This window comes from Astyanax mexicanus, chromosome 1 (genome assembly GCF_023375975.1).
Source record: "Astyanax mexicanus isolate ESR-SI-001 chromosome 1, AstMex3_surface, whole genome shotgun sequence".
Taxonomy (NCBI): Eukaryota; Metazoa; Chordata; class Actinopteri; order Characiformes; family Acestrorhamphidae; genus Astyanax; species Astyanax mexicanus.
The window spans coordinates 27,210,001-27,235,669 of NC_064408.1; the positions used below are offsets into that span (position 1 = coordinate 27,210,001).

The 25,669-nt window shown below is 35.6% G+C and overlaps 1 protein-coding gene across 1 annotated transcript in view; it reads left to right on the forward strand.

Annotated features, from left to right (window-relative positions):
- The window catches only part of nrgna (neurogranin (protein kinase C substrate, RC3) a), a 25,007-nt gene extending 1,111 nt beyond the window's left edge, over positions 1 to 23,896 (forward strand). The window contains exons 2-3 of the mRNA XM_015604788.3: positions 9,355 to 9,501; positions 23,389 to 23,896. Coding sequence (XP_015460274.1) covers positions 9,355 to 9,501; positions 23,389 to 23,409 — 168 coding nt within the window. The 3' untranslated portion in view covers positions 23,410 to 23,896. The remainder of the gene's footprint in view (positions 1 to 9,354; positions 9,502 to 23,388) is intronic.
- Positions 23,897 to 25,669: the final 1,773 nt, after the last annotated feature.

Sequence of the window (25,669 nt, forward strand, 5' to 3'; positions counted from 1 at the left end):
TCTACTGGAGCCTTCCTGTCTGAACAGAAATTGCGGGCAGATTTTAATCTGAATGGCTGAAATATGTTTTTTAATGGTAAACCGAGCCCAGACCGGATGTTCGTAGCACATTGGTTGGAGGTTTGTGGAGTTTGGAGGAGAGCTCAGATTCTGTCCAGTTAAAAAAATCCTAACCCACAGATTTCACACATTGAAAATTACACTCTCTCAGCAGAGAGAGTTGCCTTGGCTGGAGTGACAGCGACTACTGCTTAATTGCTTTTGTTCATCTGTCACAATGTTTGGTAGGAACAGAACAAAACTCCCCCAAACTGTCAAGCGACAGAACTGTCGTCCAGGTCCACCAACACAAACAGTGTGGAGCTTTAAAAGAAAAAAGCTTCTTTGTTCTCTTTTGTTTAATGCTCTCCAGTGGCAAGAACACAAGCAGTCAGCAATGTTACACAAGGCATCCTCTGCGTGGGTTTCTGCCTTGTGTGTTTGTAGGAGGGGTGCAGCACTTTCCAGAAACAGCAATTATCTGTGTATAATCCAAAGATGTGGCTTGTGACTGATGAGACAGATGGCCATTTGCATGTTCCAAACCGACGGGCTGCCATTTCTAATGACACACACAGACAGACACGCTCGCAAGTGGAGTTCACGCAGGATGTTTCTTGATTGACCATTGGTCTCGGCACCAGTGCTATGGCCAGCTCGAGAGAGGCTGGTTGCTATGCACATTTTTACCTAGCTAATGAGGAGCAAGCCACTTATCAGCACAAACTAAAAGGAACAATATTGAAAATAATCAGAGATTGCGCAATAGTACATTTTCTTTTTTAAAGCTGATCTTGAGCCAAAGCTTATTTATGTCATTTCTCTAGGAAAAAATAAAGCTTTAAATTAATGCTTTAAATTAATTTTAAAATAAATCTCTTCACCAAAATGAATAGTTTGAAACTAATGAATATGCCTTATCGCTGTCCCCACATGCAGTCAATCAGCCAAGACATGTTTAGCTCCTGACATTTGCACCTTTTCTTAATAATGTGAGATGATGTGAGGCTAATGGTGCTAGCAAACTGCAATTAAACTGTCAATTACATCCCAGTAGATACACTGCCTAGATAGATAGTGCCTCTCAGCCTAGTCAAAACATATCCAGATCACAGACACATCGATGTTGGTACTGGTATGATTTACGTATTCTCAAAGCTTAATTCTGGGTCATTTGGAGTAACCAGATCAATATTTGTAATTATTTTACTAACTACAAACTAAAAAAACTGGAGGTACTATATAAGTACTTTTTTTGTACTCAAAGGTAAACTTTTAATAATTGTACCCTCAAAGATATAATATTGGTCTTCACAGGATCAGATGTGTTCCCTCTGAAGTAAAGTCTTTCCTAACACCAGGAAGTACAGAATTGTACCATTTAATCAGCCAAAAGGTGCATTCGGTATTCTGTATCACTTTACTAATAAACAAAATATATTTAACTATACATTTTATACAAATGTTGAATTTTGAAACATATTCAGTTGATCATGAGGTTTATAATCTTTATAAGCTTTACTGGCACAAAAAAGACTTTCACTAAATGGTTGTACCTCAATATATAGTACAGCACCAGTAACAAGCTTTGTACTCTTTTAAGTACAAATTAAAAATTGATATTGCTGTAATAAGTGACATTATGCAAATGATATTTAGCACATACTTCTAAATTGGGTGTAAATAAGTTGTATCCATCCTGTTTTACTGAATAGTTATATAAATGTTTACAGGGTTTTAAAAAGCCAGTAAATTATGATTTTTATTTGTATTTACAAATATGTTATTAGTGTAAGTTTGTTAGCCACAACAGAATAGCGTCTGTTCTTGTAAATCTAATAAAACCCACATAAAAAATCATGAAACGTGTTTTGGCTGATTGATATGTGTGTAATAAAATCTATGTTCATTATGTGTAATTAAAAAAGAATAATAAAAGCTTAGTAATTAAAGAAAAAAATAGTCATGAAAAAATGTCATTACACTATTCTAAAAGAGGGCAATCATGAAAATACTATCATGAAAAGATACAATCATGAAAATACTAAATCATATACAATATAAATTATATTGTTTGAAATATGAATTGGAGTTCTTATACACCTAGCATGCTGTCTGTTTATAAATATAGGCCAAAACAGATTTCTGATAACAGCACAAATAGACAAGGATCAAGGTGTTTGTGGGAAATGCCCTCCTCAATGTGGAAATCTGCACAGTTCAGTAGCCAGAATATGCAGTACATACATTTGTAAATATATATATATATATATATATATATATATATATATATATATATATATATATATATATATATATATATAAATATATATATATATATATATATATATATATATATATTGCGCCAAGAGTCTCCAAAAATGTGAAGATTACATTTGAACAATTGGTACTTTTGGCAGTGTTGGTGCACTGTCTAATAACAAGTCCAAAGTCAGTGCAGTGTTTTCCTGGAAATTCTTACAGAACTTCATGCTTCCTTCTGCTGACCATTTTTATGGCGATGTGGATTTCATTTTCCAGCAGGACTTGGCACACTGCTCACGCTGCCAAAAGTAACAATTGGTCTTATATAATAATCTCATTTTCTGAGACACTAATTTTTGGGTTTTCATTGACTGTAATCCATAATCATCAACAATAAAAGAAACGCTTAAAACAAATGAATAAATATGTGTGTAATATAGAGGTGTGCCAAAAAATCGATTCACATAAGAATCTTGATTCTCATTTACTACGATTCAGAATCGATTTAAAATGTCCCAAAATCGATTCTGAGGGGCGGGTTTTAGACTGATTTTGGGCTGGGTATTTTTGTTGGACCTGGCAACCCTGGGGATAGCGCTTGTCCTTTCAAGATCTTCCAGACACACACAGAGCGTAGGTGTTTGAGAATCACCGGTAAGATGGCAGAACAAGCACTATATTACCTTAGATTAACGTGTAGTTTCAATGTTTTATGGCAGAATGCTTCATAACAAGCATAAAAAAGATCGCTAGTAGTTAGTTTCAGTAACTGTTAGCTAGCTAACTAGCTAACTTTCCAGTTCCACCTTAAATAACGCTACAGGTGGCAGCGGGCTGCAGCATTTAAGGCGGAACGGAAAAATAACAATAAGCTAATCAGAGCTAATTTCAGCTCCTCATCACAGAGGAATTAAGGAATGGACCATATGAATTAATTTCTCCACCTCCTGCCCCCTTTCTGAAGAAATACAACGACCTTAAATTAACTAGTTAATCAGCAGCTGCTCCTGAACTTTAGCGCTCCACTGCTATCATCACATCAGCCCAGCAGCGTCACCTACACACCACCGCTAGTAGCCTGGTAATAAAGCAGTGTTATTTATTATTTATTTATTGTTCATTAACGTCATTGTGATATCCCAGTGATTCCTCTGTCACTGAGGACCCACATTCCTGCACATTTTATTGTTTTTGTAACACATTACCTGCTCCAGGACCAGTGTATATTATGGAGGGTTTTTTTTCAATAAGATTCATAAGCCAGAAGCAGAAATTTTTATAATTCAAATCGTTTTGAATCAAAAATCGATTTTGAATCGAATCGTGGCCCCCAAAATCGGAATCGAATCGAATCGTGAGATAGTAAACGATTCCCACCCCTAGTGTAATACATCTATATATTATATGAGTTTCACATTTTGAATGGAATTACTGAAATAAAGTAACTTTTCAATAATATATATATTTTTTTAAATGTCAAGCAGACTTAAGCATATTGGCCTTCCATTGTCTCTTGAAAGGGCTTTGAGAAGAAAGACTGTGGCAGGCATACCAGGTCTTGTTTGTTGCATAATAAATCAGTGTTTATCCCTCCATAACAGCAGTGGAGCCTCTGAGGAGTGTCATGCCGCCTCCTCGCTTGGTTAGTTCCTCACAAAGTTTGTCTGAGAAGCTCAGGCTACGCACATCCATGGTCCCCTAACAGCGACGCAAGCCCCAGAGGGCAAGCCAAATTAGATGAGCTGTCGGAAACTTGAGCCCCGTCAGGGACCGGTGGCATGGCCTGCCCCTGAGGGAGCGCAGAAGAAGGTTCATAGTAACCCATGTGGGAGGAAGTGTGATTTTAGCTTCCCCGCTAGCTCATTAGATGTGCCGAAGCTAAAGGGAATTCGTGGAATTTCTATGGAAATGACTGCATGTTTGTTAGTTGTATTGTTATGACATCAGGTTAAGGATGACACTCAGGTAGAGCCCTGTAATTTGAGGGAATTGCAGACTATTTTGAACATAATTTCAGTTTTATGGTTAAAATATATGTTTTTAAATATGTAATAGTAAAAAATAAGTTGGATGTCATTACAAATACTTTAATTAAAATAGTTTCAAACTTAGGGTTGGGTGATATGTCCCTAAAATAATATTACAATTTTTCATGATATTTTCACGATAATGATACTCTTGGTCATATATGAAAACACAGAATAAAAATATATATATATTTCAAGAATACATTACTGCAAAAAAATGAAAAGGAAATGTTATTATTGTATACAATATAATATGGCATACCACTAACTGAGATATTAATTCGATTTGTAACAGAAGTCAATGATCCAGAATGTCATGATACTAATAATGCACTCCAAATATCTCCATATATCCAGTATTAATGTAAAATAAATTATACTGGACAGATATAATCTGTCTCTAGTAGATATATAAGAGGAAATGAGAACAGTGGGAATTTTTCTTTAGCTAAAAACAGCAAAAAAAATAGTACCCTGATGTGATAATTATGGGTGGGTGATATGGCACAATATTTTAGGGTATAATATTGTTCATTAAATATTCGAAAATGTTGGCGATATTATTGCGTACAGTACAATATGACACTCCCCTGTTAGAACTATTATGTGTGCAAAATGATGCACGTACAAAAACATCTCTATCAGAACTACTGGAAAAAAGAGAATGTCATAAACCAGTTCTTGAAATGGGCTTAAAGTCCTATAGGCCAGTCTGTTTACTCGGCAGCCTTCGGTGCAACTCCACCAGGCAGTTACTTCAGGTCACACAAGACTATGCTTCTATCTGTGTAAATGTGGATAGACCAAAATAATCAAAACTTAAGGTCCAATTACAATTTCAACAACCTATTCTATATCACTGATTAACTATGATAAAAGCTCATGAGTAGTTTGCTGCATTTGGCTCAGTAATGCACACAAATCTTCATGTTTTATAATAATGTATCATTCATTTAATATATGTTTTTGAAACAGCAATTTGACCTTTATTTTTTAAATATTTTGGTCTCCCTATTCATACATATCAGAGCTCCATATTGTGTCATAGAGAATAACTGACTGGCGATGTTGCAAAGATGGCCGCAGTGTACAGACTTGCTTATAGGGAGGGACTTTGTCTTTCTGCCACAGTTTCATTAATCCTTCTCTGCTGGTAACCAGCAAGCTGATTGGCTTTTTTGTTGAAGGGTGGGGCTTGGATATGTAAAAAATTATATTTCCACCACATTGCAAAAAAAGAATTAGGACATATATGAAAAAACTATTTGTCAGGGGGTTAAGCAATTTGTTCTTAGTAAAACGTTTAAAACAAGCAAACTCAAAATCATTGAAATAAGTCTTGAATAAAAAACAATCCCTGATATTATTCCTTAAATTTGGACACAAGAATCAGCATAACTTGACTAGTGATTGATTGTGCTTATTTTGAGTTCAGTTTACTAAGTTAGGCTAATTAAGGTTGTTGTGCCTAAAATAAGCTAAATCATTTTACACTTACACTGCTTGGTAGAACAAAAAATCTTATAAGAGAAAAAGAAAAAATAAGATTTATTATATATTGCCTTGAAATTTGAATATTTCCCTTCTTAAGATTACGTTTTTATGCAGTGCAGTCGCCGGTCTCCTCATTTATGATATCTGCCATTACATACCAGTAGCAGTTCAAGCATTGTCATCAAACTAATTTCAAAGCCAAGCAACCAAGATAATCAATTTGTAGGATTGTTAAGGTGGTTTACAAATAGCAAATGTACACAATTATCCATTTAATTCAGTTGTATTCAATCAGCCAAGGTATGTTTGGTGTGCAAATTTAGTTTCTTTAGTTTTTAGTGTTTTAGTGCTGTAAACCTAACATAGCCAGCCGACACTAGACATCAATAGTCAGACAAAACTTTTTAGTTAAAACACACCCACACATTTTTTAAACCTCATCCTTTATTCCTAAATTAATGCTGGTATGTCTAAAAATGTATATCATAGTATTTTTCAAAACTCTGAAGTATTCATGGTATATTATGGTATATATACACTACCGTTCAAAAGTTTGGGGTCACTCAAACAATTTTGTGTTTTCCATGAAAAGTCACACTTATTCACCACCATACGTTGTGAAATGAATAGAAAATAGAGTCAAGACATTGACAAGGTTAGAAATAATGATTTGTATTTGAAATAACATTGTTTTTACATCAAACTTTGCTTTCATCAAAGAATCCTCCATTTGCAGCAATTACAGCATTGCACACCTTTGACATTCTAGCTGTTAATTTGTTGAGGTAAGCTGGAGAAATTGCACCCCACGCTTCTAGAAGCAGCTCCCACAAGTTGGATTGGTTGGATGGGCACTTCTGGCGTACCATACGGTCAAGCTGCTCCCACAACAGCTCAATGGGGTTCAGATCTGGTGACTGCGCTGGCCACTCCATTACCAATAGAATACCAGCTGCCTGCTTCTGCTGTAAATAGTTCTTGCACAATTTGGAGGTGTGTTTAGGGTCATTGTCCTGTTGTAGGACGAAATTGGCTCCGATCAGGCGCTGTCCACTGGGTATGGCATGGCGTTGCAAAATGGAATGATAGCCTTCCTTATTCAGAATCCCTTTTACCCTGTACAAATCTCCCACCTTACCAGCACCAAAGCAACCCCAGACCATCACATTACCTCCACCATGCTTAACAGATGGCGTCAGACATTCTTCCAGCATCTTTTCATTTGTTCTGCGTCTCACAAACGTTCTTCTTTGTGATCCAAACACCTCAAACTTGGATTCATCCGTCCACAACACTTTTTTCCAGTCTTCCTCTGTCCAATGTCTGTGTTCTTTTGCCCGTCTTAATCTTTTTCTTTTATTAGCCAGTCTCAGATATGGCTTTTTCTTTGCCACTCTGCCCTGAAGCCCAAAATCCCGCAGCCGCCTCTTCACTGTAGATGTTGACACTGGTGTTTTGCGGGTACTATTTAATGAAGATGCCAGTTGGGGACCTGTGAGGCGTCTGTTTCTCAAACTAGAGACTCTAATGTACTTATCATCTTGCTTAGTTGTGCAACACGGCCTCCCACTTCTTTTTCTACTCTGGTTAGAGCCTGTTAGTGCTGTCCTCTGAAGGGAATAGTACACACCGTTGTAGGAAATCTTCAATTTCTTAGCAATTTCTCGCATGGAATAGCCTTCATTTCTAAGAACAAGAATAGACTGTCGAGTTTCAGATGAAAGTTCTCTTTTTCTGGCCATTTTGAGCGTTTAATTGACCCCACAAATGTGATGCTCCAGAAACTCAATCTGCTCAAAGGAAGGTCAGTTTTGTAGCTTCTGTAATGAGCTAGACTGTTTTCAGGTGTGTGAACATGATTGCACAAGGGTTTTCTAATCATCAATTAGCCTTCTGAGCCAATGAGCAAACACATTGTACCATTAGAACACTGGAGTGATAGTTGCTGGAAATGGGCCTCTATACACCTATGTAGATATTGCACCAAAACCAGACATTTGCAGCTAGAATAGTCATTTACCACATTAGCAATGTACAGAGTGTATTTGTTTAAAGTTAGGACTAGTTTAAAGTTATCTTCATTGAAAAGTACAGTGCTTTTCCTTCAAAAATAAGGACGTTTCAATGTGACCCCAAACTTTTGAACGGTAGTGTATATATATATATATATATATATATATATATATATATATATATATATATATATATATATATATATATATATATATTATATATATTTTTGCATGACTGGGCTTTAATTAGGGGTGGGCAATATTTATTGACACAGAAATATCATGATATTAAAAATCCATATCGTGACAATAGGAATGTTCTGTCTTAAAAGTAGCCTATTATTTACTGTGAAGCTTTAGGTGTATTTATTGTATAATTGTTTTAGTTTGCAGTTTATATGCATGCACTAAATATTCTGCAATATTATTTGCTGCATTATATTATTTTATGCTATATTATTTATTTTGCCACATTAAGATTATGCTGTTATACTCTTATACTACATTCCTGAAATTAATAATTTTTTTTGTTGTTTTTCTATATCGCTAAGTATATCATTATAGCAAAAATACCCTGAAATATCGTGATATTATTTTAGAGCCATATCGCCCACCCCTAGCTTTAATATAGGTTTGTGAGTTACTGTACTGTTAGGAGTACATATAATATAAACACAAATGCTTTACATTAAGGCTTTGATTATTATTGGGTTTGCTTTGTTCCACAAAATTAAACAATATATGAAGAAATCAGACTTTATTATCAGAAAAACTGCTGAAGAATGTAAATAATGAACCTTAAAAATAGATATGGCAACAACTTTAACACGGCTTCCTTTACAAAACAAAAAACACTAGACACTAGACGTCAGTAGTCAAACCAACATTTTTGGTAAAAACACCCACACATTTTTTCAATCTAAAAAATTCATATTCAGGTATTTGTTAAAGTTACTGTACATAGAATTTAAAACTGTATGATTGGCTGTGAAATACACACAAAAAAAGTCAAAGCCATCCATTAATCCACATCATCAAGCTGATTTTATTTTTAGGAAAACCTAGATGTTGTTTTATTAAGGTTAGGAGATTTTTGTGAGGTATTTAGCTTCATAAGCCTTGCAGATTCAGTAGTAAACAAATTGAATAAAATTGTAATTATTACAAAATGCCTTGGCTAAATCAGCTATACTTGGGTTTCATTAATCACTTTAAGTACTGTACTGCTGCGCACTAAATCAGTGTAATGTTGACTCTGTGGTAGTCATTAACTTCTGCGTTCATGTCAGATTCATTTCCATAAAATACAAGTAATGAGCTTTCACCCCAAATGTCATCTTCATTTCAGCTCTCACTCTTTGAATGTGAGCACCAGATGGGTTAGCCAGAGATGACATACTGTTGTGCCAGCAAGCAGCCTTCTAAAGAGCCAGTCATGTGACAGATTTCTCCATGGATCATTCCTGTCTTTGCTCATGTCCGATACAGCCATCCTCACTTTGTGTTCTGACCTCTAGGAGGGGTGCAGTCAGCCACAGGAAGAGGATATCATGGACATCCCTCTGGATGACCCAGCAGCCAACAAGGCTGCTACTAAGATTCAGGCAGGCTTTCGGGGCCACATGACCAGGAAGAAGATGAAGGATGACAAGCCCAGAGAAGAGGTGAGCATGAGATGTTGCAGACGGCTTGGCTAAACAATGTTGAATTTTCATTTGTACCATTTTAAAAGATTTTTAAACAGACCCATAATAAAAAATATTGAGATATTAAGTGATAGGCAAACATAAAATACTGCATAAGTCTGAATAGAACACAAATGATACATGGTTTTCAAAAAATTTATCAAAAAAAAAAAAAAAATTGTGACCTGCAAAAGTATTCAGCCTCTAAAACCTACTCTAAAACCTCCATCACAAATCCATCAACTGCCTTCACAAGTCACTTAATTAGTTTACAGAGTCCAGCTGTGTGTAATTTCTTCTTTATAATGTGCCACATTATAAAAAGTCTGTGTGAAACAGTGCTTTAGAATAAAGATGGGCGATATTAGAAGTTCTGAACGTTGGTTTTGATTGATTTTCAATTATTTATAATGCAGACACATGCAAACTATTGGGCAACCACAAACAGTGATACAGTGAGCAAACATGCCCGAATCAGTGGGCATCCTTTACTGTGGTGCACGAGGAGCAGAAATTATAAATGCCATTGCCTAAATCCACACGCCTTCAATTAAAAGCACCACACATTGTTCAATCGCCGTGTCACACACAATTTTCCAACTATATGAAGGTGTGGACATGGCCCCTAGGCAAGACAATAGAAACTTTTAGGGGCAGAAGTCAGGACATTCAGGCACCTTTACCTTGAAATTTTATTTAAAAGTCCAATTCTTTTGCTCTACTTGCTAAAAAATCGGTCTCGGCCTCATAATGAAAGGTTATTGGTGGGTCAGGCTCGAACAGGCTGTGCATGGGCTAGGGTAGGCTCCAGCTGGATTTTTTGGGCCCAATCTAAACTCTGCCATGCTTTAATCTTTACAGTTAAATAAACAATTTCCTCAAGACAGTGAAAATTCCTTGATCATTCTTTGTAATCTAGGTAATCAAAATACTCAAGGAATCATGTCACCTTTAAACCAACCAGACCATCACAACCATATCACATTTACAGCTGTATAACAGGCTGAACTTGTATAAGTGAACACAAAACATGTTTGTGGTTAAAACAGAAAATACATGTAAAATTTATTTAAGCCAAAACATTTCTTAGAACTACAATTATGTATAAAATGATTAAAGGTAAAAACAGAAGTCAGCAATTCCTGTTTTGGCATCCAAATTCTCCAGTCTTAATCACAGTTTGTCCCATCATTTCCTGCCAAATCCGATTATTTTTCCATAATCTTAATCCATAGATTAAAGAGTTATAGCCTTTTCCACTCTTTAAAACTGAAAATTCTTACTCCTTTACTTCTTTATTTAATTATGAAAGCCAGCTTAAGAATAATCACATTCATCTTTTGTGTTGGGCACAGATGGAATCTGACCTTTTGCATTTAACCCATTCATACAGTGTAGTGGAGGGTGATATGACCTTAAATCACTATCACAAATATTTTACCTCGATTATGATCAACTAACATTAATTTTAATTCAACTTAATGAACATTTTCTTTGATACAAGCTGCTTGAATTGCTCAGCTAATCTCCTTGGTTTCACCTGTTTCCATGTCACAGATTTTACAGAGTGAAGTTTTTAAAGGGACAGTACATGAGCAGAACAGTGGAGAAAAAAAATTACAGATTTTTCTTTATTGTAACTAATATGTGCAAGATTGATTTGATTAGAAGTAGAGGTGGGCGGAATGGCTCTAAAATAATATCACAATATTTCAGGGTATTTTTGCGATAACGATATACTTGGCGATATAGGAGAACTAAAATAATACATTAATTTCAGGAATATAGTATAAGAGTATAACAGTATAATAATAATGTGGCAAAATAAATAATACAGCATAAAATAATATAATGCAGAAAAAAATATTGCACAATATTTAGTGCGTGCATATAAACTGCAAACTAAAACAATTATACAATAAATACACCTAAAGCTTCACAGTAAATAATAGAGTACTTTTAAAACAGAACATCCCTATTATCACGATATGGATTTTTAATATCATGATATTTCTGTGTCACAATATATTGTATACGATATAATATTGCCCACCCCTAATTAGAAGTTCTGAACTTTGGTTTTGATTGATTTTCAATTATTTTCAATGCAGTGAACAAACACATGCAAACTAGTAAGCAACCACAAACAGTAATACAGTGAGCAAACATGCCCAAATCAGTGGGCATCCTTTACTGTGGAGCAGGAGAAGCAGGGATTTTCAACGGCATTGCTCAAGGGCCCAGTAGTGGCAGGGTATCGAACCCACAACCCTGTTATCTATAACCCAGTGATCTAAGCCACCCCTGAGGCACTATTGTCCCTTTAGACACCTGTGATACATTATAGATACTTCTTGATGCATCACTATCTGAAAGTGGCAACTTTTTTTTTTGACCAAATTGGCCTACAACATATATTTTTAAAGATTTTATTGCCTCACAGTTTTCTTTTTAGATCAGCCAGGATGAAAGATAGCATGAACTACCTCTTATCACGTGAAGCACTAGTTTCATTGTAATGCACACTCATACTGTATCTAATAGGCCTGACTTACAAGACAAAGTAACCTCATTTTGCCTTTGCACGCCCTGAACTCATAAGAACAACAAGAACCTGAATCTTGTGGGAATGTGGTAAATATTTGTTTTCTTCTCTGTATCTCACACCTTTATTGTCGGTGGAAATTTCCATGGCTAATTGGCAAACTGCCTAGCATCTAACTTACTTTCTCAAAACAACATCCTGTCCAGAACTGTTCTAGTTTGTTGTTTTCAAACACCTTTAGCCTTGTGGGAATGAGCTGTCCACTGATAACTGGCTCAAACACACACCTGTGTCCAAAAGTCCTCCAATGTTCATGTTTTTAACGAGAGAAACAACAAGGAACCAGTGGTACCAATTCTGTCCTGGACATTACCACAGGTGACTTTAGGTCAAGAAATGATTAGTATGAGTAGAATCGAATGATGTCCTTCCATATTATGTTACAAATAATTCAAAGATTACCAAAATTATCGATGTTACACATTGTTAAGACTATGGAGAGGAATTAGTGCCAAAGTGAAAAGCAAACACTACTGTGAAAAAGTGTAAATGCAATCCACAAATGCATTGCATTTCCTCACTAACATGCAGAATACGTGACAAAATTAAATGCAAAACCACTATTACATTACATTTCCATGCACTTAAACTCTTTATTACAAAGCATGAATTTACATTTTTAAAATCAAACCAATGAATTTGTGTCAGAATATCACCTAAAATGCAATCAGGTCAACGCATTGTATATTACTGTGTGGCGCTTCAAATGTTCGAAAGAAAATCACAACACACAGGATTGCATTTCGTCTAGGAGCAGCACAGTATTCGGGCCAAAATGAAATGAAATCACTGTCCAATCAGAACCCGCTGCTGAAATTGGGGGCGGGGCTGAGAAACCAGTTAGAGTAAAACTCGGTAAGGGGAAGCGTCATGTTAAAAATGAACCAAATGGATATAGGCCTGTCACGATAATTACATTATCAACTTATCGTACAATAAATGGACATCACTTCGATAATATTTGATAATATTTGTTATCGTCTATTGTTCTTATTTGTTTGTTCACATATATAACAGTAACAAGTATATTAGCCAGCCATGAAATACCAGACCAGTGCTTCAATAACTGTGACTCCATACACACAGTGTTGGCTGAAGTAGGTGAAGGAAAAAAGTATATATTTCCCAAACTATAATTAATAAAATTGTGTTGCCTTTCAAAAAAGTATAATTGCTTTGTTATGCTATAATATTACCATTATATCAGGGCATTTAAATTGTCTTAAAATAACAATATTATCGTTTATCACAATAATTTCTTGGATGATATATCGTCCACAAAAAAATCTTATTGTGACAGGCCCATATGGGTAGCTTGGATAGCTTCCACACACGGCGCGGTCCTTACCAGCGAACCTCAGACAACCGATTGGAGATCGGTACTCTGGACTGGACTGATAGAATTAGAGTGTTTATTTTCTCCTATATTTTGGCTCGAAAGACACCTTCTCTGAGTGCTCGTTCTGACTGATTTCTCAGCTCCATCCCAATTTCAGTAGCGGTTTCTGATTGGACAGTGATTACATTTCATTTTAACACTAATATTACACTGCTCCTAGACGAAATGCAATCCTGTGCATTGTGATTTGCTTTTGAACATTTGCAGGACCACACAGTGGAATACAATGCAGTTGAACTGATTGCATTTCAAGTGCAATTCTAAGACAATTTCAGCATTTGGTTAGAAAAATGTAAGTTCTTGTGTATTGTTTTTTTTTTTCAATAAATAGATCAAGTGCAGTGAAAAGTAAAGTAATAGTGGTTTTGCATTTAATTTTGGCATGCATTCTGCATGTTAGTGAGGAAAATCCATGCATTTTGTGGATTTCTTTTACCTTTTTTTACAGTAGTGTTTGCTTTTCATTTTGGCACAAAGACAAGTGGCAGACTTATTAATTACAAAATTAGCTTTAATGCTTTCACATCTTCCGCTTCAATGTTTTTCTTTTTATTGCAAAAAGTACAGTTCTGGACACACTTTCACACTAATGAGATCATGTTCCCCAAACAGCTGACTCACACCCCCAAACATGTTTTTCATCCTGCAAGGTTGGACCGTCAGCAGAAGCACTCACTCTATTCAGTTCCTGTCTCAGAATAGGCACTAGAAGATGGTTAGAGTGCTTTACACAACTTTCAAAAGCAGTTCAGCCAGACAGTACAGCAGATCTGCTGTTAAAATGCTCAGTGTTGTACTAAAGGATCCTGGAAAAAGGCACATCATGATTTACTATAGTAATGCATACTGCTATACTGGTGTTAACAGTGTTATACTGTATGTCTATCAGCACTATAGATCAAACATATTAGGCCATGTTGCCGGACATGGATTAAATCCTTTTTAGTAAAGATTATTAAATGAGGAGTCAGATATCAAATTTAAAGAAACTATGAATGTGATCCGTTCCTGTAATAAATCTAACCAGAAACAGCAGACAAACAGTTTGAAGCTTAAAAGTGTGTTTCATTCTCTGATGATAGCCTACATTTAGGTGCTCTTGTCAAGTAAAGGGCGTACCAGTATCAGCCAATATACTATGACTCAATATCTGTATCTGAACGAAAAACAGAAAAATAACAATTTATTAAACATCTCAGTGATGTAATCTTGTTCACATAGATCATTTTCTTGGATTGGAATTCCATTGTTTTTTGTTAATACTTTTTTATTAAATCTGTTTCTTTACTAAAGTACAATTTCTTTACTAAAGTACCAATCATTGTTTAACATTAACGACTTTATTAAAGCTATATATTAAAGAAACACATGCAGAATTAAAGTTAAAGTAGAATGTGTTTTATTCTTTAGATTCTTCCCTTGGTCCCTTAATTGTTGTCATGTCTTTAATATTAATAAACAATGTAGGAAATAAATAAAGAAATAAAGAAAAACATTGAATGAGAAGGTGTATCCATTTTTTTACTGTCCCTTTAAAATCATTTTACTGTACTGTATGTGTGTAGTCACGTCATTCTACACAGAGGAGAACAGGGCAAATGTATAAAGAGTTTACATTACTACTGTAGACTGATGACAACAAATAATTCAGTTTTTCAATGGAGAATTGATGACGGTGTTCCTGTCACCGTGATCAGCAGAATGCTTGCACAGAACTTAAATATCCCAACTTTGATTTAATTTCCTTAAAGAAACAATCAGTAATAATTGCCAGATTACCCAGCGATGGTTGGCAACCTTACTGAAGCTCAGTGATTTCCTGTTCAGCAGCCCGTTTCCATGGCTGCAACCCTCTGTTTGCATGCTGTTGTCTATAACTGGCAACCCTGAGTGTGGAAATAGGAATGGATTAATGGTTACTGCACAGTTCTAATAAGAAAATACTGATACATCATGATCATGTTAAGAGTTACTACAGAAAATATAATACTTGATTATCCTTGAAGGATCAATAAAGTATCAATATAGTCTGTCTATCTGTTGACCACTGAAGTGAAATAATTCAGATCTTACTTGTTTTTTTCTTCTTCTATAAGGTTATTCTTGGTAAAAGTCCAGACATATCCAGTCACATTGTTTAGTTTATTCATAAACAAAATCACAGTTAGAAATATTATCATTTTAAAGAACAGACACAACTAGCCACTAGGGTTGTGCCATATCGTATCGTACGCGATAATATCGCCAACATTTTTGAATATCGTGAGCGATATTATACCCTGAAATATCGTGCCATAACACTCACCCCTAATTATCACATCAGGGCTCTACTTTTTTTGCTGTTTTAAGCCAAAGGAAAATTCATGCATTTCTCATTTCCTATTAAATATCTACTAGAGACAGATTTTATCTGTCCAGTATCATTTATTTTACTTTAATCGTGGATATATGGAGATATTTGGAGTTCTGTTACAAATCTGCTAAAATTCTTGTATTTTTTTAATATCTCAGTTAGAGGTGTGCTATATCATATCCTATACAATAATAAAATGTAAGTTTTGTTTTGTTGCAATAGTGTATTTTTTTTTTTTGTCATATCGCCAAGAGTATTGTTATCACAATATTACCATAAAATATTGTGATATTATTTTAGGGCCATATCGCCCACCCCTACTAGCCACCCCAGCTATTTTCTTACAGAAATTATGCAAAATATCAAAATGCAAATTGTAACACTTTAGTATAATTCTAAGTGTTAATTCCATAGCTTAATCAATATAATTTCCAGTGAATGGGTCAGAGCTTCATCTTCACCTTCTAGTTCTTTAAAGCATAGCTTTAGCTCAGATGTCATTAGCTGTTTACAGTCTCAACTGGTTTCCATCATGTCTTCGAACAGCCACCTTCCCCACCTTCTAACACATCTAATCCAGCTTATTAGAGATTTATGAAGAGTGTAATTAGCTTCCTCGGGTGAAGTGGACCCAAACCCTGCAGGGTTGCCTGGAGGCTACTAGTTTAGACTTTCTTGAGGGAATGTGATCTTTCAGTTGTATTTGTGTTTTAACATTGTTCTAATGTTTCTATTATGGCTTGGATTTTAAATTGATATCTCTAAATTAGTCTGTGTGCAGTATGAAAATGAGACCCCTTGACCTACTAGAAAGAATATAAGCAAATGTGGTCAAAATCACACATATACAATAGAGTATGTAGCTACAGTAGGGTGGGGTCTTAGGACTTATTATGTGACCCTAACCAGTTGTACTTTTTATCACTCCTTTGCCACTGTTTCTCTCATACCGCCATACCGTTAGAGGGCGCTGCGGAGCGCTGTGTGGAACAAAACCGTCAAAGAAACACGCAGCCGTCTAGCGCTGTGCTCGCTGCGGAGAAATACGAACACCTCCTGCTTCTGTTTCTCACTGTAGGAGTGTTTTATTCCAGTAAAATGGAGCAGTAACTAAAGCCCTTTTAAATATATTAATAATGTAGCTTAAAAGGATGATTTGAAAGTATTTTTGACTGGAGAAAGAATGGAATGGAATAGTTCATTTCTATTAAACCTGTGTTTTACTAGTGCAATAATAAAGCTTTTGAGAAATATCTTTGAATACTTAAACATTGAGTATTTTATGTCCATTTAAAGTGCTCATGGAACTATTAAAAATATTTTTTATATTTTGTAAAGGAAACAGTGTTAAAGTTGTTGGCATATCTTTTTCTAAGGTCTGTTGTTTACATTCTTCAGCTGTTTTTTTTTTTTTTTTGCTAATGAAGAATACTTTCTTTATATTAGGGGTGGGAATCGTTTACTATCTCACGATTCGATTCGATTCCGATTTTGGGGGCCACGATTCGATTCAAAATCGATTTTTGATTCAAAACGATTTGAATTATAAAAATTTCTGCTTCTGGCTTATGAATCTTATTGAAAAAAAACCCTCCATAATATACACTGGTCCTGGAGCAGGTAATGTGTTACAAAAACAATAAAATGTGCAGGAATGTGGGTCCTCAGTGACAGAGGAATCACTGGGATATCACAATGACGTTAATGAACAATAAATAAATAATAAATAACACTGCTTTATTACCAGGCTACTAGCGGTGGTGTGTAGGTGACGCTGCTGGGCTGATGTGATGATAGCAGTGGAGCGCTAAAGTTCAGGAGCAGCTGCTGATTAACTAGTTAATTTAAGGTCGTTGTATTTCTTCAGAAAGGGGGCAGGAGGTGGAGAAATTAATTCATATGGTCCATTCCTTAATTCCTCTGTGATGAGGAGCTGAAATTAGCTCTGATTAGCTTATTGTTATTTTTCCGTTCCGCCTTAAATGCTGCAGCCCGCTGCCACCTGTAGCGTTATTTAAGGTGGAACTGGAAAGTTAGCTAGTTAGCTAGCTAACAGTTACTGAAACTAACTACTAGCGATCTTTTTTATGCTTGTTATGAAGCATTCTGCCATAAAACATTGAAACTACACGTTAATCTAAGGTAATATAGTGCTTGTTCTGCCATCTTACCGGTGATTCTCAAACACCTACGCTCTGTGTGTGTCTGGAAGATCTTGAAAGGACAAGCGCTATCCCCAGGGTTGCCAGGTCCAACAAAAATACCCAGCCCAAAATCAGTCTAAAACCCGCCCCTCAGAATCGATTTTGGGACATTTTAAATCGATTCTGAATCGTAGTAAATGAGAATCAAGATTCTTATGTGAATCGATTTTTTGGCACACCTCTACTTTATATATTGTTTAGTTTTGTGGGACAAAGTAAACCCAATACTAATCAAAGCCCTAATATAAAGCCATAGTGTTTTATATTATATGTACTCCTAACAGTACATGAACTCACAACCCTATATTAAAGCCCAGTCATGCAAAAAAAAATAAATAAATAAAATAATGAAAATACGTGATATACGTAAAACCGTCAGAAACTTGAAAAATATTGTGATATGCATTATTGGCCATACCGCCCAGTACTAGTTAACATATACACTAAATTGCTTAAAGTATTCGCTCGCCTGCATTGCATTTGGTGATGTAAGGCTTGGATGGAGCGGCTCGTCCAAATAAAAACGCCATTCCATGAAGCTTTCTACGCTCTACTGTTCTTGAGCTGATCTGAAAGTCACATGAAGTTTGGGGATCTGTAGTGATTGACTATGTAGAACGTTGGTGACCTCTTCGCACTATGCTCCTCAGCATTAGATTACCCCACTCTGATATTTCATGGAAGTGATTAGAACCTGAGTTCAGTGATTTGGATGGATGAGCAAATAGTTTTGGCAATATAGTGTATGTATAATAGAGGTGTGCCAAAAAATCGATTCACATAAGAATCTTGATTCTCATTTACTACGATTCAGAATCGATTTAAAATGTCCCAAAATCGATTCTGAGGGGCGGGTTTTGGACTGATTTTGGGCTGGGTATTTTTGTTGGACCTGGCAACCCGCTTGTCCCTTCAAACCGAGGTCTTCCAGACCCACACAGAGCGTAGTAGGTGTTTGAGAATCACCGGTAAGATGGCAGAACAAGCACTATATTACCTTAGATTAACGTGTAGTTTTAATGTTTTATGGCAGAATGCTTCATAACAAGCATAAAAAAGATCGCTAGTAGTTAGTTTCAGTAACTGTTAGCTAGCTAACAAGCTAACTTTCCAGTTCCACCTTAAATAACGCTACAGGTGGCTGCGGGCTGCAGCATTTAAGGCGGAACGGAAAAATAACAATAAGCTAATCAGAGCTCATTTCAGCTCCTCATCACAGAGGAATTAAGGAATGGACCATATGAATTAATTTCTCCACCTCCTGCCCCCTTTCTGAAGAAATACAACGACCTTAAATTAACTAGTTAATCAGCAGCTGCTCCTGAACTTTAGCGCTCCACTGCTATCATCACATCAGCCCAGCAGCGTCACCTACACACCACCGCTAGTAGCCTGGTAATAAAGCAGTGTTATTTATTATTTATTTATTGTTCATTAACGTCATTGTGATATCCCAGTGATTCCTCTGTCACTGAGGACCCACATTCCTGCACATTTTATTGTTTTTGTAACACATTACTTGCTCCAGGACCAGTGTATATTATGGAGGGTTTTTTTTTCAATAAGATTCATAAGCCAGAAGCAGAAATTTTTATAATTCAAATCGTTTTGAATCAAAAATCGATTTTGAATCGAATCGTGGCCCCCAAAATCGGAATCGAATCGAATCGTGAGATAGTAATCGATTCCCACCCCTAATGTATAAACTAAGCAAAATTTATATATATATATATATATATATATATATATATATATATATACACTTCTGCAATGTAACTTCCTCACCGAATAGTTAATCCCAAGTTTAGTTCACTAAAGGCTTTTGGGCAGCCGTGTTTAATCACTGAGAAATGTAACATTTGTCTGTTTTTCACACTTTGGAGCTGCAATCCACATTGTCACCTCATTTACACTTAGTTTCCTTCCGTTCTGAATGCACTTTATGCTTAGCATTGTTCTGGTTTATTGAAGATCTGCAGAAAAGTATGTCCCCAAGCTTTTTTGCTCTATGCCTAAACAAAAAGGTTTTGCTGTGGTTTATCTCTAACTGCTATGTGCACAATGAGCACAAAGCCATCAGGGGAGTAAAAAAAAGGAGTTTGTCCATAGCAGATTTTTGTCAGAGGGGCCATTGGGATTCTATAGGAAGGACTTTAATAAATTACTCTTTGGAGAATTTTCTTCCTGGGATCAGTATCTTCCCCAAAGACCTCACTGTGGCTGGAACGGTATCCTAGCAATGCCGCCTTAATTACTTGTTGCTAGGCGATAATACAGATGGTACCCGGTTAATGTCACGGGAGCAGCATCTTAGCCTTTTTATTTATGCACTGTAAATACTTAAAATGCGCCTTTGCTTTAAAGCACTTTACTGTATATGCTTTTCATGAACTTTTGATCGAAGTGCCACAAACAAGATCAATATTAGCACAGTCTATGTAGCACAGATAGCACAGTTTTTTTCCTGAAATATCGTTTAAAATGTATTTTGTATGCAGTTTATATTCTTATATATATATTTCATAGAAAAAAAAATCTTTATTACTTCTCTAATGCTTAGCTTTCTATGGCATAGTGTTGCTCTCAAGCAACAAACCAAAGTTTTGGTTATTCCTCCTTTCAATACCTTTCCATACTTTATTTAATTACCTACTTACTTACATTTTTATCTACTTATTTATCTTTCATATAATAGTACATGGCATATCTACGTAAATTACAATGAGGCGTACAAGTTAGTCATAAATAAAAATACGTATAGGTGTAAAGAATAGGTGTAAAGAAGTATATTTGGCTGTTTATATTCTTTCCATATGCTTACATTTTTGTGGTAAATGTATTGTTCTTTTAATATTTGATGCCATGTGCAATTACACCACTTTTGTTTAGATTAATCTTGATGAAGCAGTGATTCTCTCTGTAATCTCTGATTCTCTTACCCTGCATATTTTGGGTGCTTTGGGTCCTTCAAATGATCAGCTTGTTATCAAAAGTATCAAAATTCTAAATTTGAGTTTGCTATGTCTACAGGAACTCACAAGCTCTTAAAATTATATTTTCCTCCTAAAAAATATAATTAATGCCAAAGACAGTTAAAATTACTTTTTCTAAAAAACACAAATTAACACAGTGTATATATCACAATGTCACAATGCAAATGAAAGAACTTTTAATGTTCCTAAGAACAGATGTTTTATTTAATTTGCATGTGGTTAGTGTTTGTAAAGAAACACATATACACATATACAGAGATGCATACAAATGTTTGACCAGCCCTGATATAACAAAATCTGCTAAAACTCCAAAATCATGAAGTTAAAATTGACACATTTATTTAATATTTAAGCAAGCATACATTTTATTTCTAGCTTTTACTGTTTTAAAATAGCAATATAGTAAAAAAAAAAGAGACTGTAACAAATGCTTGGGCAGCCTGCATGGACTTAGAGCCCTATTTGGAAAGTACCACAGAACGCAAATGCTTTCATGAGATTCTGGGGCTGTCCCTCCTGCTCTGCCCTTTTGAGGACTTTTCACAAATATTTGATGATGTTTGGGTTGGGGGATTGACTGTGCAGGTCATGGCAAGACCTTCAGCTTGCACCTCTACCTGGTGGAAGTCCATTGTGGGTTTACGATCATTATTCTGCTGTAGAAGTTTTTAGTTCTTCAGCTTTTTAATAGATGATGTGATTTCGGTGAACCCAGTGAAATGCTCCACGAGTTGCTGGCTGGAGCAGAAGCCCAAAGCTGAAGAAACCCCTCCTTGTGTTTAACAGTTAGAGAAATGCTTCTTCCTTTTTTAAAGAACAGCTACCTGGAAACATTTGCTTAATTCTTATAGCTTTTAGCTGCTTTATCAATTATTACATCAATTATTCTCATTTACAGAGCAGATGCTGAGACTTGTCAGTCAGACATGTATAAAGAACTAGAGACCCAAACTTGAGTAAAAGTCCAAGTGCTCTATCAAAAGAGTGACTTCAGTAGAAGTTGAAGTGTTTTTTAAGACTAAATATACTTAAGTGGAAGTACTACAGTATTTAACATTATTTGTTCTTAAGTATTGCAAGCAGTTTACTGTAAAATGTACTACTGAAGTACTAAAAGTAAAAGCATCTTCATCAAACCCGGTGACAGTGCAGAGCATATTGCTCTGGCTTTAGTGATAATTCATAACATCCATCCCTGGTTCCAGTGTAGATACTGCTAACAGGATGTGAAACAATTTTTGAAACAATAAAATACTTTATTTTGTGATAATTGCAATGTCCTTTAAAGCTGTCACACCTGCACCTTTAAGATGAGCCTCTCCAGAGTACTAATGAGCTGACTCTGCCCCTCCCACACACGTGTGGGACATAAGCTTATTACATGGACTACATATACTGGGACACTTGCTTAGTTTATTTGAGAGATATTGCCACACCAGTGCCTTATCGAGTGGTTTTCTACAGTGTTTGTTATTCCTGTTTTTTTTTTTTTTTTTCTTGATTTTTTTTTAACTAGGATTTTTGCCTTGTGATTTTTCCCTGGTTTTGAACTGTGTTTTGTTCCTTGTGTTTTGGGTTAATAAAACCTGCCTGCATTTGCATCCAAACTTACTTGGTCGGCTCTTTAGGCTGAAGCTTTAAGGGTATTTTTGTATTATAGTTTATTTTTGCAAAATCACTCAATTAAGCAATTCCAAAGAACCGTGTCATAAGACGTATCGAATTAGGCAAAAAAAAACTAACGTGCTAGACGTTGTGGTGGAAAGTCACATGATGTCCCAGATATCAAATCATAATTTTTTTAATAAAGTCTAAACCTGGTTTTACCCTTTAACTCAGAACCTTTATTGTATTGGTAAATGCTCTGTTACTGCCACTAAACTGCAAGTCAATTAAATTGAAATGTATTTACATTCTACATTGAGGTCTCTTGTTCAGGCTATTTGGCCCTGTAGAGCGCTGCTGGAACATAACACTGCTGTTGGAACCAAATCATTGTATCTCAAAACTTTATTAAGAACAAGTTTTTTTGCCAGTCATTTGGGACTATTTCTGTTGGTTCATTAGTCATGGAATATTCACATAATCTAAAGGCCATCTGGTGTTTTTAAATGGTGTTAAATAATAATGGAAGAACCTGAGCTGCATGGTTTTGATATCTCAGTGACTGTTTATATAATATTCAAATCTAGGTCGAACGGTTTCACTCAGTTCACTTTGATTTGGGTTTGATAAGGGTTTTGATTATGTTTTGCTGTGCGTGATTTTATATCAGGAGTCACATGCTCATGGTGGTCCTGTCTCTGTTCCAGAAACAACGAGAGCAGAAGTAGCTTCAGAGGACGTCCCACCGCCACTGCTGCCGCCCTGATGGTTTTTCGTTCCCTGAGCATGGCGGAGCACACACATCACTGCAATAACCAGAGGTCTTTTGTTGAAGAGAAAAAAAAAACTTCAGTGTATGATATATATACAAGTGTAAACTTAGGGGAAACAAAAGTCTGCCCTCAGATCAACGGCCTTTCACTCCTCCTCTGCTTCGGATAGAGTCTGGACGTTAGTCTGTGGCACACAATAGCCGTTCAGCATGTTAAATAGCTTCTGTGGAAAGTCAGTTTTATTTTCCAGTGTTTTTTTAGATGATAAAATTATTTGTGGTTAACTGAAGGGAATTTGTTCATTTTATGTCTTTTTTTCTCTGCTCACTTCCCTGGCTGTTCTTACAATATGGAAGTATGCATTTATTACAAAACGGGCTATTGCCTTTTCTAGTGTGACTTCTTTTGTTTCTGCTTGTTTAATAAAGCAAAATGGGTTGGATTCAGTGCTTTCAGGTGCCATTTTTTTTAAGTTTATTAGACTAATTAGACATTGAGCAGAAGGTGTGCAACTTAAAAGTAACTGAATACATTCTGTAAAATGGGTGCCCACAAAGATTTGGACTTATAGTGTAAAATAAATCATATTATATTTCCTCAAAGGGAGAAATCAGAGAATATTTTCTTTATTCCGTTAAAAAAACTTTAAAATGTGCCTAAAACATATCGTCGCTGTCCAATGAAAAACACTTATCTCCAAAACAGCAACTTTACAGGAGAGGGAAAAAACCTTGTGAACTTTCAATTGAAGTCAATGTAAAAAGAGTTTATTTCAGGTAATTTTGAAGAGTTTCTATTGGTCCGTTCATCAAGAAATTTTGACACAGTGTAAGGGACAGTTTGTCTGTTCAAATTATGTACTAAACTAAAAATCGACAAAAATGGAGATAAGTGTTTTTCATAGGACAGCGACGATATTAATATGTGCTTAATTTAGATTGTTAAGGAACTTTAAATAAAAATACTGGGATAAATTGTTGGAAAGGCTCATATGTATAAATGTTGTTTAGAATATTTTAAAATGAGTGAATCCTAACTCTGCTTTAAAAGGTGCTTTGTGTTATCTTTGCTTAATTTTTTTTAAGGATTCAAGGAGTCTTTTTGACATTTCACGTAACATATGGTACATGAGGTGGAAAGAAATTGTATTCCCACAGTTCATTTACACCCAAAAGAGCAATTGTTAAAATAAGATAAATGTAAATATAAAATAAAATGTCACTCACAGTCCTCAAGCAGAATGTGCAAAAAAGGTTTTTTGAGTTTTGCCAAGAAGGAGCCACTAAGGTACCATAAAGAGATATGCTTTTAATAGAAATGTTTGTGTATGTAAGGAGCTACTTAAAGATTCAAAGCACTTTTACATGATGTAAAAGTTCTGCAGACTCACATACATCTCCTTTAAAACATGAAAAATTATGGAAACAAATGTTTTTCTTCCATAGAAGAGGCCTCTTTTCGGGTTGCACATCTAATTTTGGACCTCTTGGCACATTCCCACCAACAAAAATAGGGTTTGGAGCCCAATCAGAGAACCATTTGTAGAAACTTAATTTATTAGAGTATAGAAATTTGGTAGAAAGTGATTAGGCATTAAGTTAAATAACGAACATGCTTAATTGGCCCCTTTTTTTTTTGAGAAACTGAATGTACTGCTTGGTTCTTTTCGGAAGTTGGAGGCAGAATGCAAATGCAAGCCTAGTTTATTTACCATATCTCAAAAAAATAAACAAAGAACAAACACTAGGGCAGTAAAAAAAACACTAAGGCTACAGAAACAAAGACTATAAGACAAATAATTAACAATAAGATTAATACATTTAAATAAAGTTAAAGCTCACCTAAAGACAGAAGATTAAATACAAAAAGCAGAGCAGAGAACACAGGAATGAACACATGGGGTATTTATACATAGGCACAAACAGAGGACACCTAGGCAAGTAAAGAGGGGCCAGGGTTATAAATGAGACAGGCGGGGCTAGGGCGGAGACAGAAAATAACAAAACAAGGCAATGTGCTTAAAGAGCACATGGCTGGGAACACAAGACAGAAAAACAGAGGAAAGGAGCACATGGAACCAAGAGGGAAAAACACAAGACAGACACCGGCTAGAGTGTGACACTTTTAACCAAGCTGAAGAATAAAAATCCCATAATAACCAAGCATGTCCCTAATCAGAACATAGCTGGTTATCCAGCTAGTTTAACAGTATAGG